This window comes from Mus caroli, unplaced genomic scaffold (genome assembly GCF_978045245.1).
Source record: "Mus caroli unplaced genomic scaffold, Mus_caroli_1 scaffold_20, whole genome shotgun sequence".
NCBI classification, from domain to species: Eukaryota; Metazoa; Chordata; class Mammalia; order Rodentia; family Muridae; genus Mus; species Mus caroli.
In genome coordinates this window covers 44355044-44370218 of record NW_028227275.1, presented here as the reverse complement: position 1 = coordinate 44370218, position 15175 = coordinate 44355044, and the positions used below count along the sequence as shown (strand labels likewise).

The 15175-nt window shown below is 42.2% G+C and overlaps 1 protein-coding gene across 3 annotated transcripts in view; it reads right to left on the bottom strand.

Moving 5' to 3' along the window:
* The window catches only part of Vps13a (vacuolar protein sorting 13 homolog A), a 173855-nt gene extending 161856 nt beyond the window's left edge, over positions 1-11999 (bottom strand). For all 3 annotated transcript variants that reach the window (XM_021151796.2, XM_021151798.3, XM_021151797.2), the window contains exon 1: positions 11710-11999. In XM_021151796.2, coding sequence (XP_021007455.1) covers positions 11710-11809 — 100 coding nt within the window. In that variant the 5' untranslated portion in view covers positions 11810-11999. The remainder of the gene's footprint in view (positions 1-11709) is intronic.
* Positions 12000-15175: the final 3176 nt, after the last annotated feature.

The window sequence follows — 15175 nt, the reverse complement described above, 5'->3', positions numbered from 1 at the left end:
TTGGTCTACTTGTCTGTTGCTATACCAATACCATGCAGTTTTTATCACAATTGCTCTGTAGTAAAGCTTTAGGTCAGGCATGGTGATTCCACCAGAGGTTCTTTTATCCTTGAGAAGAGATTTTGCTATCCTAGGTTTTTTGTTATTCCAGATGAATCTGCCGATTGCCCTTTCTAATTCGTTGAAGAATTGAGTTGGAATTTTGATGGGGATTGCATTGAATCTGTAGATTGCTTTTGGCAAGATAGCCATTTTTACTATATTGATCCTGCCAATCCATGAGCATGGGAGATCTTTCCATCTTCTGAGATCTTCTTTAATTTCTTTCTTCAGAGACTTGAAGTTCTTATCATACAGATCTTTCACTTCCTTAATTAGAGTCACGCCAAGGTATTTTATATTATTTGTGACTATTGAGAAGGGTGTTGTTTCCCTAATTTCTTTCTCAGCCTGTTTATCCTTTGTGTACAGAAAGGCCATTGACTTGTTTGAGTTAATTTTATATCCAGCTACTTCATTGAAGCTGTTTATCAGTCTTAGGAGTTCTCTGGTAGAATTTTTAGGGTCACTTATATATACTATCCGTGATATTTTGACTTCTTCCTTTCCAATTTGTATCCCCTTTATCTCCTTTTGTTGTTGAATTGCTCTGGCTAGGACTTCAAGTACAATGTTGAATTGGTAGGGAGAGAGTGGGCAGCCTTGTCTAGTCCCTGATTTTAGTGGGATTGCTTCCAGCTTCTCACCATTTACTTTGATGTTGGCTACTGGTTTGCTGTAGATTGCTTTTATCATGTTTAGGTATGGGCCTTGAATTCCTGATCTTTTATCATGAATGGATGTTGGATTTTGTCAAATGCTTTCTCCACATCTAACGAGATGATCACGTGGTTTTCGTCTTTAGTTTGTTCATATACTGGATTACGTTGAACTATCCCTGCATCCCTGGGATGAAACCTACTTGGTCAGGATGGATGATTGTTTTGATGTGTTCTTGGATTCAGTTAGCGAGAACTTTATTGAAGATTTTTGCATCGATATTCATAAGGGAAATTGGTCTGAAGTTCTCTATCTTTGTTGGGTCTTTTTGTGGTTTAAGTATCAGAGTAATTGTGGCTTCATAGAATGAGTTGGGTAGAGTACCTTCTGTTTCTATTTTGTGGAATAGTTTGTGAAGAACTGGGATTAGATCGTCTTTGAAAGTCTGATAGAACGTATACTTAATATGCAAGAAGAAAGGGTTATACAACATGCTTAATGAAAGCCAGAGAAGGCAGGAAACAAAACTTTGATTTTAAAAAATAAAGGAAATGGGTCATGTTCCAGTCCCAGCAAGCAGCAGAACTTTGCAGCTTCAGTCATGTGGTGCTCTTAATAGCAAAGCCATCTCTCCATGAGGGCCAAACCAATTCCAACCACTACAGGGAGCTAAAGATGGAATTTCATCAATTGGAAAAGATAACACATCAGAAATTTCATTCAGCCTGGACAGAAAGAAACCTATTAGGTATTTCCAACATTTATCCTGTTGGATAAAACTTCAATAAATAAACTCTGAGATTTACATTCTTCACCTTAAGGTTATACTCATGCCTGAGCATACATCCACACAAACTTCAAAAAGGCTGGGTGGTGTTCACCTTTAGCTATGTTGACAAGTATCACACCTAAGTTAAATCCTTTCATAGTTAAATAGTTTTAAAATGAAATCTGTAGAAATACTTTCCTAAATTTTAGGTATACTATTGGTTTCAGTGAAACAACAAGACGCTTCATCCTGTCATTGTCATGTTTGTGTTATGACTGATGCCTTATCCAGTAAAGTAAGACTTGGCTTTACTTGAATAAAATCTTTGTGTTTAAAGAAATCTCAATTATTCACTATCATCATAAAAAGAATTCTCCCATATTCAGTATAACTTGAATTTTTAAATAGTTTTCAGACTGACAGAGATTGATTATATTTGGGAGGTACCTTTAAATCCAAACTCCTACAGCCAAAAACAATAGAATTTCTTCCTACTAAGAAAAAGGGAAGAATATTAACTGTACATAACACTGGATTATGGCATTACTCTTTGATAATAAAATGCTGTCATACACAAACTAAAGTTTCTGGGAAGCCTATGTCCTATCCAGATCTCGTACTAACTATATTAACTCTTGTTAGGATTTTGGGTTGGTCCTTTTATCCAAATGCAGTCTCCAATGGCAACAGCATTCATGCACCAAAACCGGCCAGACACGGAGCCCAAAATTCTCTGGAGTCATCAGTACTGAACTAAATATTTCTTAACACGCTAAATTTGCTAAAAGTCATAACAAAGTTATACTCTTAAAAGTATTACTGTTTAAAATTAAGACAATTAAACTGTTTTTCAAAACTAAAGAACTTTTAATCCAAGAGACTATACTTTATGAGCCCATGAATCTTATGGGCTTGGTACACTTAGCCAGGGCAAAAACACTACTAAGCATTCAGATATTAATGATGAGAAGTACATGGACATTATAAAAACAATTGCTAATGGAGTCCCATTTCCATTTCTGACTATAAAGTAAGAAATATAATTTTATTAAACTGAAAAAAAATCTATGAAACCCTGATTCCCTACATTTCTGGCCTTTTGTTTCTATCCCTGTTGATTAATATTTTGTGTATGGGAAAAGCTCAATTTTATTGGAGAAAAAAACTAAAATGATACTGTATTAGTATCTGATTTCTTCTACAACGTAACTATACAATTATTTCTACAAACTGGCATCTGGTAAAATACCAAAATAGTATGACAAATGAAATTATTAGCCACAAATAACAATTATAATAATTTGAACAACAAAAATATTTCCTAAGTTAGAACCAGCCACTCCACATGAGGTTAATTGTAAAAAGAAATTGACTGAAAGACTAAAAGTTAAAACAATAATAAATTATTTCAAATACTTGAAACATCAAATATTTCATTATACTTAAATAGCAAGTATAAACACAGAAGAAGAATTAAAAAAAAAAAAAACCCAGTCTGATTAAAGGAGTATGGTTGCCAAAACTACCTGGTTTTCTTTAGGTCATACTTAGGTCTTGATTAATGTTAGGTATAATATACTCCCATAATATGTCCACACAAATGCTGTATCAGACACAAAGGATATAAAAAAACAGACTCAAGTCATAATTCCAAACTATGTTAATATGACCCTGGGGCCTGTTCCATTAAGGTTTCATCAAGCATTTCCCTCTCCTGAAGACTGCTGTCCTGCCTCCTCAGACTAATCTTTACCAATCCTGGAAATGGGCTTTCTTCTTGCTAGAAAGAGCCTCCACATGCACAAGAGCCTCATGTGATACGTGGCTAACAGCAGAGCTACAAACTAAATAAGTGCCTCCAAAAGGCTACAACAGTCAAGATTTTGCAAGGAAATCTGACGCATCCCAACTCTGAATTATAAGTAACTGGAATTTGTAGATCATGAGCTAAATTATCTTGTTATTTTCTAGTCCTCTTAATTGCCATTCATTGCTAACCTGTATCTAACCTAATATCCTCTGGAGTTAGTTAGTCCACTAGTTTCAATCAACCCCCAAACTAAGAATAGATCAGATAAAATGTAAAATCTATAGCTGAAGGTACTCCTCCTTTAGAATCCCTCCCATTCTCAGGAGTTTTCAGTAGTTTCCCTTAATATATCTACTTTTGCTCTGATAAAAGCTATAGCTGAATTTTTCAAAATTTGCTGTTAGAAATCTAGCTAATATTCTCACCGGTGTATTGTAAATGCCTTAATTTCCTTTGTCCTAAACTATAAAAGTTCACACAACTGCATCCACACTGAACACATTATTTGAGGCAACCAGAATCAATGTTCTCAGGCCATGGGTCATTCAAATTTGGCTCAGAATAAATTCTTGTGTTTCCCTTTGAAGTGAGAGCTGTGTTCTACATGAATGGTAGACTTGGATGGACTCATTTCTTTTGTCTGTCACTGGTACCATATTTAGGATGAATAAGCAATTTTGACATCTCCCAAGGAAAGTCATGTAATAGTTTCCTTAATGTGTATGTGTCTGACAACTGTCAAAATATGTGAGTCAAATGATAGAAGTACAACTGGAAAAAGGCAAATCCACTATTACTGTCAGAGATCTGGATAACTACTCTCAGTTATACACATAGTGAGGGGGGAAATACAGACACAATTGACTTGATCATCACTCAAACCCTGGCTGTAACTGACATTTATGGACCATTTCATCCAACAGAGGATTGCACATTCCTCTGGAGCACATATGCAACACTCACAAGGTAAGATTTACTCCAGCCTATAGGACAGGCTTGTGTCTGAGCCAGTGTGAAAGATTCTAAGTTATATAGTCAGTGATCACAACACACCTGAACTAAAAATCAGTCCAATGGGAGGGAAGGGTGGGAGAAAAGCACAAAACATTTCAGAGTTCTAGCTCTGAATAATGTCAGGCTGAAGACGTCAAAAAGGCATTTTCAATCATAGGAAAATACAATTTAAAAAAAATGTAAGTACAATAACAGCAAGCCTTACAGGGGACACTGTGGCACTGAATGCAGACATTAGAAAAGAAAAATCCACAATCAAAAAAATCTCAGTTTCACTTCATTTCAGGCATGATGACACACTTCTTTAATCCCACCGCTCGAAAGGCAAAGGTAGGCACATCTCTGTAAGTCTGGGGCCATCTTGGTCTATATACTGCGTTCCAACAAACGGAAACCGAGGGAATGCATCCAAACTTACTTTCTGCGGCAAGTGCTACCCTAAGAATCAGATGAGGAATTACAAGAGACTAACATGAACAGATGCAAAGATCCTAATCAAAATATAAGTAAACAGAATAAGTAAATAGAAAATACCCTAATGAAGTATAATTTATACCACAAATACAAGTCTAATTCAGCAAGTAGAAAATAATCCATATAATCTATAATAACAACAAGCTAAAGATTTCAAATTCAAGGTCAGACATGTTATAGAGTAAATTTGAGACTGTCCTAGGCAGCATAGTAAAAACCTTGTCTCAATAAAATACAGTGTATATGACTTGTTTTAAAGAATCTAAATAGTAACTGCCTCCGGGAGTGAGAAGGGATTTGGAGAGAAGAGTCAGGAAAGGATTTATTTTTCCAACAACAATCACATTGTATTGATTGGTCGGGTTTGGGTGGGAGAAGAGGCAGTGGGGACATTAGAGAGTGGAGAAAGCTAGCCAGCGCTTGTTCATTTCTCCTCAATCACTCCACAAGACACAATGAACTGAAAAGCAGTGCTTTATTATAATGGGTGGGTGTGAGAAAATGCTCAAGTTCAACAGTAAACAAAGAGAGATTTTCCAGTAATGTAAGAGAAAGTGAAAGAGGCAGAATGTGGGGGAAGGACGAAGGAGGAAATCTCAGCACCTGCCGCTACCACAGAATCTGGCACCTAAAGGAAATACTGCCTGAACAGACAAAAATGATTTGAATCTACATAGCAAAAAGGGCTTGGAGACATTCTCCACGTTCACAGCATGCTTTCACAGAACTTAGAGAGAGCCATCTTGTGTAAGAGGGTCCTGTGTACCATGTAAAACCAGTCTTCTGTGAGCTTCTAGCTACAGGAACTAAAACCACCTGTATTTTCTCATCTCCAGGTCCTCACAACACAATACCGTGGACTCGGTGAGCAATTACTCTGCAGTAGAAAAGTGGATTGCTATGCATAATGGAATAAAGAAGGTGTTTCCCCTTCAAACTCAGCAACTCACAAGATGTTCAAAGGCTAGAGGGAAATGGTCAAGTGTGCTTTCTTAGAGGGGTTGTTTCTGCATACTAGACTAACAGGAAATGAGACCTCCTAGCACAGGTACCAAAGACTCCATAACCCTCGCTGTCAATGTGCGCAGAAATGGAGTCGCTAACACTGCAGCACAGCATCACATCTGCCCTTAGAGTACACAGAAGAAGGGCTCTGGGGGAGAGCCTGAGCCGTATGCGTGCCTGCACTGACTTGACACACTGAAACCTCAGCACACGCTCAGCTCTGGACTATGCAACCCGAATAATTCATTCCTTAATTCATGCCGGTGTGCTGGGAAACTGAAAGGTAGTCCACATAGCTACAGCCACAACTACCACCATGTGTCTGAGGGCCACCACAATGAACGGGATGACCCTCAGCATCATTTTCTACAGGGGACACACACCCCAAGACAATGAAGAACATGCTTATTGGGATTAGTTATGATTAGCCGGTCTTGCCAGTATAACTGAACGTTTTGACAGAACTTTTTTTTGAGACAAGCTATCTCATGAAACCTAAACTGGTCCCCACTCACTATGTAACAACGACAACTCTGAACTCCTAATCCTCCTGCCTCACCTCGCAAGTGCTGGGATTACAGATGTGTAACAACATGCTGAGTTTATTCTGTGCTGGGATCAATCTCATATGCAAGGACCAGAATTTGACTTTCAGGTTTGTAAAAAAAATATATGGTAAAAATAAACAAACAAACAAATGAACATAATACATAAAATCTCTGGGATGCCATCAAAAGCACAAACATATGTATACTTAGAAAACATAATGAACTGAAACACAGGAAACCGACTCAGCAAAGAGCAGAAAAGCTACAAACCGTAAGAAAGGTAATACTCTAAGTATAGAAGCATTTAGAACTTCAAACATCATAACAACAAAGGACATCTCCCCAACACTCCATAGTTAAACTGCCAAAAGGCTTATCAAAGAGTAAAGAACAAGCATGAAATATCGCAAGAGAGAACAGCCAAATCACATTTAGAGAAACATCAAGGCTAGGGAAAAGGGCCACTAGTAAAGTTCTTTCTATGCAAGCATAAGGAGTGCAGAACATCTGAGACTCAATATCTCAATGGACTTCCTTTCTGAGCATTGGGAAAGCAGAGACTAATGGAACCCTTAGGCTCACTGGCAAGCCAGTCTAACCTACTGGACATGTTCTAAGTCAAAAATGGCTCAAAGGAGCTGAAGAGGTCTGCAACCCTATAGGTGGAACAACAATATGAACTAACCAGTACCCCCAGAGCTTATATAAAGTTTGCACGACCAATGGGCCTCTCTTTCCAATGATGGCCGGCTAGGCCATCTTCTGATACATATGCAGCTAGGGACACGAGCTGGGGGGGGGGGGGTACTGGTTAGTTCATATTGTTGTTCCACCTATAGGGTTGCAGATCCCTTTAGCTCCTTGAATACTTTCTCTAGTTCCTCCATTGGGGGCCTTGTGATCCATCCAATAGCTGACTGTGAGCATCCACTTATGTGTTTACCAGGCACTGGCATAGCCTCACAAGAGACAGCTATATCAAGGTCCTTTCAGCAAAATCTTGCTAGTGTATGCAATGATGTCTGCGTTTGGCGGCTGATTATGGGATGGATCCCCGGATATGGTAGTCTCTAGATGGTCCATCCTTTCGTCTCAGCTCCAAACTTTGTCTCTGTAACTCCTTCCATGGGTGTTTTGTTCCCAATTCTAAGAAAGGGCAAAGTGTTCACACTTTGGTCTTCGTTCTTCTTGAGTTTCATGTGCTTTGTATCTTGTATCTTGGGTATCCTAAGTTTCTGGGCTAATATCCACTTATCAGTGAAGGTTCAGAGATCTTGAAGAAGGGAGGGTGCAAAGATTATGAAAGCCCAGAGGTGGTGGATAACATCAAAGAAACAGTGTTTTCCAAACACATTCTACCACACCCACCTCAGCAGTGGGAATTTTAAACATGCTTTAAAAAATATTCACATGAATGTTCATAGTGGTATCTATAATATCATAAAAGTTAGAACATAAATGCCCAACTGATGACTCAATAAATATTCACACCATTAAATACTATTTAATCCATCCTTCAATAGTAAAGACATCTAAGATATCTTAAATTAAGAAAGCCAGTAACAAAAGAATATTACATGGCTACACTTAAATGTCAAGAGTCAGCAAATCTATAAAGTCAGAAGACAAATGGCTTCCAAAGGTGGGTTACTCATGAATAAAGAATATGTAATGTATGCTAATGAGCTGAGAAGTTTTGGGGGGGCTGTGGGAGGTAGTTAAATGTTCTACAATTAGTGGTAAGTGCTGTACAACTGTTACATTAAAAAACAAAACACTAAATTGGAGAGTTACAAAGAGAGAATTTTATGATGCATAAGTTAAATCCCAATAGAAAAAAAGAAGACTAAGCAACCCAATTTAAAGTAAACCAAAGATCTGGCCATTTCACTGACAAACAGCAAAAATCATGAAAATGTACCCAACACCCAGTAGCAAAGAAGCTGCAAATTAAAGGCTTAATTAATCACAGTGCTTAATACTACATACCTACTGGAACATCATTTTAAAATACTATTTTAGGGGTAGGAAGATGGTTTAGCAAGTAAAGTGTTTGCTACAGAAACTCAAGAACTGGAGTTCACATCTTCAAATTTTACATAAATGCTAGGTGGGCATGGAGGCCCTCCGTAATTCCAGCCTCCAAAGGGTTCCTCAGAGCAAGCTTAGAAAAATAAATAAATAAATAAAATAAAAGCATTTTATTTGGCTTCAAGATTCTGAATGTTGAGAGTCCATGATGGCAGAGCAAAGGAACAGCTGAGAGCTCATGTCCTGATCTACAACCACCAGGCAGAGGCACTGAGAGTGTTCAAACCTCAAAGCCAGCCCCCAGTGACACACACACCTCCTCCTCCAGCACCTCCTCCTCCTAATCATTCCCAAACAGTTCCACAAACTGGGGATCACCAAGTATTCACACGTGCAAGCAACCATGTATACCTGCATACTGCATACACACGCAACAAAAACCGTTTTAGAAGTGAGGCTAGCAAATGCTCAAGGATAGTGCACAACTAAATCTTGATACAAAACTGGTGATAGTGCAAGATAATATAACCATTTCAGAAATCAGTGTCAAGGTGTATTAGTTAAGTTTGAGGGCTGGATTCATGGGGGGGCAGGGACCATAATAAAATGCTCGAGACTGGTTCTTATAGACAAAATAATATATTTGGCTCAGCTTTGCAGGCTGAAAATTCAAACAGCATAACAGTAGCTATGGTGAAGATCTCACACACACACACACACACACACACACACACACACACACACGAGAGAGAGAGAGAGAGAGAGAGAGAGAGAGAAGAAAGAAAGAGAGGCAGAGAGAGACAGAGTCAGAGACAGAGACAGAGAGACACACACAGAGAGTCAGAGAGAAAGCTCACAAAAAGAAACTGAAAGCTAAGGTGAGAGGCCACTATGCCTTGTTAGGCCTACATCTAAAAGATCCAGCACCTCTTATCATTGCCAGACTAGGGGCTAAGCTTCCAACATAGAACTTTTAGAAGACAATCAGACCTTAACCAAATCATATCATTTCACTTCTCATAAAGTTACATATTTACTTACCACTCACAATCCCACTGTTAGGTATTTACTCCAAAGAAAGAATTTATGTTCACACTAAAAACTGATGCAGCTTTCCCTTTAACTGCCAAAAAGGAAACACTGCAAAGATGGCAAACCTGTGTTTATAACAAGCCATAAAGTCCTGCGTACATCACCTAGTCCTGCCATTCCCATACTTCTGAGCAGGACAAGGTGATGTATGCAGGACATGAATGACGCATGGATGACTTCTCTGCATTCTGTTAAGAAGCCTGACTCAAGCCACTACACAGAAGCCGAGTGTGATGGCACAGGCCTTTAACCCCAGCACTCAGGAACCGAAGCAAGAAGATTCTAAGTTCCAGGCCAGCCTGGGCTACATAAAGCTACATAGTCAAAGGATTCAGTTTATAACACTCTTTTTTTTTTTTTTGGTTTTTCGAGACAGGGTTTCTCTGTGCAGCCCTGGCTGTCCTGGAACTCACTTTGTAGACCAGGCTGGCCTCGAACTCAGAAATCTGCCTGCCTCTGCCTCCCGAGTGCTAGGATTAAAGGTGTGCATTAAAAATAAAAGCAAACCAGCAGACTGTAAACAGATAAGTAGTTGCCACTCCAGGAAGAATCAATTACAAAGAAATAGAAGAGGGAATTTCCTAGGCTTGTAGTCTTTTTGTATCATTATTGAGATAGTTTGAAACATTCTTAAGGTTTATAAAAAAAAAAAAAAAAAAAAAAAACCTATTCACAAGACTCAACTTTATTTTAGGTCAACTTTAAATACATAAATTTGCACAGCCTGCACCTTAAATGTAAAAAACATTTCACTACAAATCAAACCACTATTCAAGTAACTTTTTCTTGTTCATTTTATTGTTTTCATCTGTATGTATAAGTGTTTTGCCTGTGTGTGTGTCTGTGCACCACACGCTTGTGTGCAGTGGCCCCTAGAGCCAGAAGAGAAAGACAGATGCCCTGGGAGAGATGATTGTAAGCTGTCATGTGGACACCAGGCTTGGATCCAAGTCATCTGGAAAGGCAGCCAGCGCTTTTAACCACTGAGCCATCTCTCCAGGTACCAGCTCAGATAGTCTTCCAGGCTTTTTTCTGAGCTATAGAGTTTTGTTATCTTCACTCTGCAACTGAGAAGCAGCGCAGATTAAGCAACTTGCAAGCATCTGATCTCAAAGAGGCTGTGCTAGCTCTTACAGATCAATTGCCCACGTTATCATGGAAGAAGGTACCTAGCTACATTGAGGGCTTGTTTGTTTAATAAAACTAAATTACTTGTTTTCATTATTTCAAAAATGAGAAGGCTCGAGATAAACGAGAACTTTTAGAAAGCTTTAAGTAAGTACATTATCAGAGAATGCACACACTATTTACACAAATAATTAACCCTAACTTTGGCCTGGAACGTTCATTTCAAAAAAGGCCTCTACTTGCTAATAGCTACTTAAAATAAACAAGAGTGTGATACAACACAGATGGAAGCACCAAAAATAAGACACTGTATTAGGTAAACCATTGCAATGAAGGGGGTAGATGCAGCCCTTCCCATCTAAGCAACAGAGAGGAGTGCTCATCACGTCTTCGTCAGGTCGGAGAAACGGAAAGCCCAAATTACATTTTGCCCGTCTGTTTTCCTGCATTTTCTTTTCGTTCTTTTTAAAAACAAAAAAACAAAACAAAACAAAAAACCTCAGGTGTTACAAACACCCACATTCCCACCTGGTCAGGCTGCGACCTGAAGATCTAAGTAACTCTGAGATACTCTGAAAGGGGCTTTCCTTTCCTTTTATTCCCCTTGTCATTTGCCTGTCCCAGCTAAGCAACACCCAAGTTCAAGTTCAGTGGCCTGGCCGGACCGGAACTGGTCTAGAAAGCACGGTGAAGTGGGGCAGGGAAGGGACGAAGAGAGTCTTCGCGGACGGCGCCTGGCCTTCACGTGCAAGTCGGCGTGCGACTCCCCGTGGGCTCGCCCGAGCCTTCCTGACAGCCCGGGGCGAAACTGCCAGGGATGCCTCCCTTGCCCAGCGGAGGCCAAGGGTCACCAGCACCGGGCCCCACCGGGACGCGAGGCTTCAGCCAGCGCCTCCCCCAACCTCACGGCTCGCGCCGCCCGCCCGCCCGCCCGCCCGCCCGGGAACCGCCGCCCCGCTTTACATAACTTGAAGGGCGAGGCGGGCAGCTGCAGGTGGCGGCGCCGGGCTGGCCAAGGACCGAAGCCACGAGAAACCGCGCCGCCGTCGCCCGCGACCCTGGAGCGGCGACCCCGTTACCTTTCCAGATGCCCAGGGAGAGCTGGGACTCGTCCAGGTTCACCACATAGTCTCCCAGGAACCGGTTCAACACTTCCACGACCACCGACTCGAATACCATTTTTTTTTCTCTCGGCCGCGGAGGGCACCGCGGCACTACCCGGGCTGCTCCTCCCTCGAGACGGCTCGGCTTACCAGCTCCCGGCCCGCTCCAGCTACGGTGCCGGTGCTGCCGGGTCCCCTCAACCCGACCGCGAGCCCCACAGAAGGAAGGTAGCCGCTCGCACCACGCGTGCGCAGCTCGGACTGCGCGTGGGGGCGTGACCGACGCGGAACTGGAGGCGCGGCCCGGAGCGAGAGCGAAGGACGGCGGCTGCGCAGCCGCGGGCCCGCCCTTGCCCGCGAGCGGACCGCCGGGCCTCTCCCGCCGGCCGCGCCTCCTATCCGTCGCTTAGCAACAGAACTCCAATCGAGCGCTAGAGACCCCGCCCCGGAACGATTCTCCTTTTTACCCCCAGCGAACTTTCTCTAGGAGGCGGGGCATGGAGGAACGCGGATTCGGAAAGAGAAATACTAAGATCGCGGGATCCAAAGAGTGGAGAGTGTACAGCTTGGTGCGAGGTTGCGGGAAGTTTCCTGAGGCAGTTTCCCAGGACGCTTTTCCCCCATTATTACCAGTTGTGAGGTTCGGCCAGCCTCGATGCTTGGGTACTTCCTGACGTTCTCCCGGCTCCTGGCAAGGATGCGAACTGGCCCTTCAGTTGCCTTCACTTACTTCCTCAGCTACGAATCTGTGCTGAGGAGGGGCGAGGGAGAGTAAAGTTGGGAGATAAATTCCAAGCTCTTAATGTGCAACTGCTCTTGGCACCTTTTTCGGTCAAATCATTTATGTGGAAGCCGCCTGTCATGTTAAAGAGTAGCACGTTTGAGTCAGTCTGGAGACAGCAGAGAGCCTGCCAAGAACCAAGGAAGACACCCCTGAGGCGTAGTGGCCAGCCTAAAATAAGTAGTGTCCTCCGCTCCACGCTTGGACTTAGAGAAAATTGGTCCCAAAGTCCTGAGGTCCACAAGACAGAGGTGCAACTTACAGAACCGACATTAATCCTCTGAGGATTTCAGAGGCAGCAGTACACTGTCAACTTTCTCTTCGCAAGGCACATCCTGATTTGGCACTGAGTGTATTTTGTGCATAGCCATCAAGTATCTCAAATTTATAGGCTTAACCTAACTTTTTTTTTCAGAAAAAAAACAAAGAGCAAAAATAGTGTAAACTTTTTTTAAGCTTTTAAAGAATATATTAGCATATATTTTACAAAATAATGGGTTTCATTATAACATCTTGATATATGTGTATATTTTGGTCGTTTATTACCCATGACTCTTTCTTGTCCTATTGACTGATTCCTTTCCTTCTTCCCAAATAGGACCCCTTCTGTTTTCATGGATTTTTCTATCAAGATTCTAAACATTCATCCCTGTTGGTTTTTTTTTTTTAATGAGTTTTTATTTAGCACAATTTTAAATTTCATTTGTGTGTGTATAAGTGTTTTCCACATCCGTACCTGGTTACCCTCAGGAATAGCTCTCTGGTTATTGGCGTTACAGGACGTTTTGAGCCTCTATGTGGGTGGGTGCTGGCAACGGAATTCAGGTCCTCTGAAACAAATGCTATTAGGCAGAGTCGTCTCTTGAGCCTATTCTAAAATTTCACCCCAGGGAAGATATAAAACACTGGACTGCTTCTCCTATGGTCCCCAAGGACAAACGCAGATATGATACCATCAAAGTTCACGTTGGAGAACCAATGAGTTTGTTGGGCTCTTTAGAGCATATCTGAGGACTTAGTTACAGGAGTGTGGGTGTGGGAAGTACTTACCTATTGCCCGCCGCTTTTGTTCCCCCTGGTAAGAACACACTCAGGGCAACCGGAATCTTCTGCAGCACAAGCTTTATTGCTTACCCCATCAGGAGCCAGTGGAGAAGAGAGCCAGAGAGAGAGAGAGAGATGGCGGAGCCCCCTCCCTTTTATGGAGGACTGTCCTCCGCCTCGGACGTGTCACTCCCTGATTGGCTGCAGCCTATCAGCCAGAGTTGTCATCACGGGAAAGGCAGAGCACATGGGGTGGGAAACTACCCCAGCGCATGTGCAGATGGTTTGTTTATTACTTAGAACACAGGTGTCAGTGCCATCTTATAATGGCGAATGTGAGGACGGCTCCTTACATCTCCCCCTTTTCTTTTATTTAAGAGCAATAGGCCACCCATAATAATGAGAGTGGAGATAGAGGTCAAATCCCCAGTGTGTAAAATAGGGGCTTTACACAAAACCTCCTCCCAGGCTCATCACCCAAAGGGGTCTTGGTCCGCTCCCGTGTCGTTTTTCCTGGGGGAAGGACACTTGGACACTCAACCTTCTTGAAAGATGACATGTCTCCCTAGAATAGGCTCATATATGCCACAGAGCCCTTCTACTGCAGTGCTTAGCCGTGCAACTCTCTCGGGCTGCTGAAGCACACTCACTCTATCCCGTGCAATGAGACTAGCCTCGTGGGGTGCAAGAGCTGAGTGGCCAGCGACCTATTGCTTAAGCATAGATAACCATATATCAGGGGAAGCACCATGTTCTAGTGCTGCAAGCGCCTGGGAAATAACCACCATGTCTCTCCTAATTTGGGCCTTAAGCTTACAGACCAATCAGAGAAGCAACACTAATCCACAGCAAAGAACAGCTCCAAATAATTCCACCCCCACCCATTCTTTAAAGAAGGAAAATGTTGAAAAGATAGTCCTTAGGTCAGGGACAGGTCCAAGTGCGTGGGGCAAGTCTCAATTTTCAAAGGGTCTGTTCAAATTTAGCCGTCCAATTCTGTATCTCCCAACGCTGCTCTCCCTTTGTTGTTATCGCACTGGACATCACCAAGACGAGGGACATCAGTATTCCCTTGGTCAGTCTGGATTTTTCGGGTGAGTCTTTCTGGTATCCAAAATGGGTTGTCTTCATTCTGTGGAAAAACACAAACAGCTCCCCTGGATCTTATCAAATTAGGATCCGGTCTTTTCCATTTGTTACTTAAAACATCTTTCCATTTAACCATCTCTTTGGGCCTATCTGGCTCTGAACAATGACGTTCAGCCGCTGTATCTTTGTTAATTGTCCAGTGGCTTCTCCTGTTCGGGAGAGCGCCTTCCAGGCCTTAATAGCCGTGGAGGAAATTTGGGCATAAGTTCCCCAGTGATAATTTGTTTGATCAGCGGTATAAGCTCCCTGACCCGTTAACAGGTCAAAGGTCCAATCTCTCTGCTCTGGAGTCAAAGCGGCAGCATTTGCTCGGGCCTGCGTTTGTGCAGCCTCTTGCCATAGAGCTCTCCATTCCATATATTTGCCCGCACTGGGGAGAGCGGCTTTTGCAATCATTTGCCAGACGGCAGGAGTTAATGCCTCGCCAGCAAGCCTGCCTAACTGCACCAAGGTGAAATTAGCATTGGC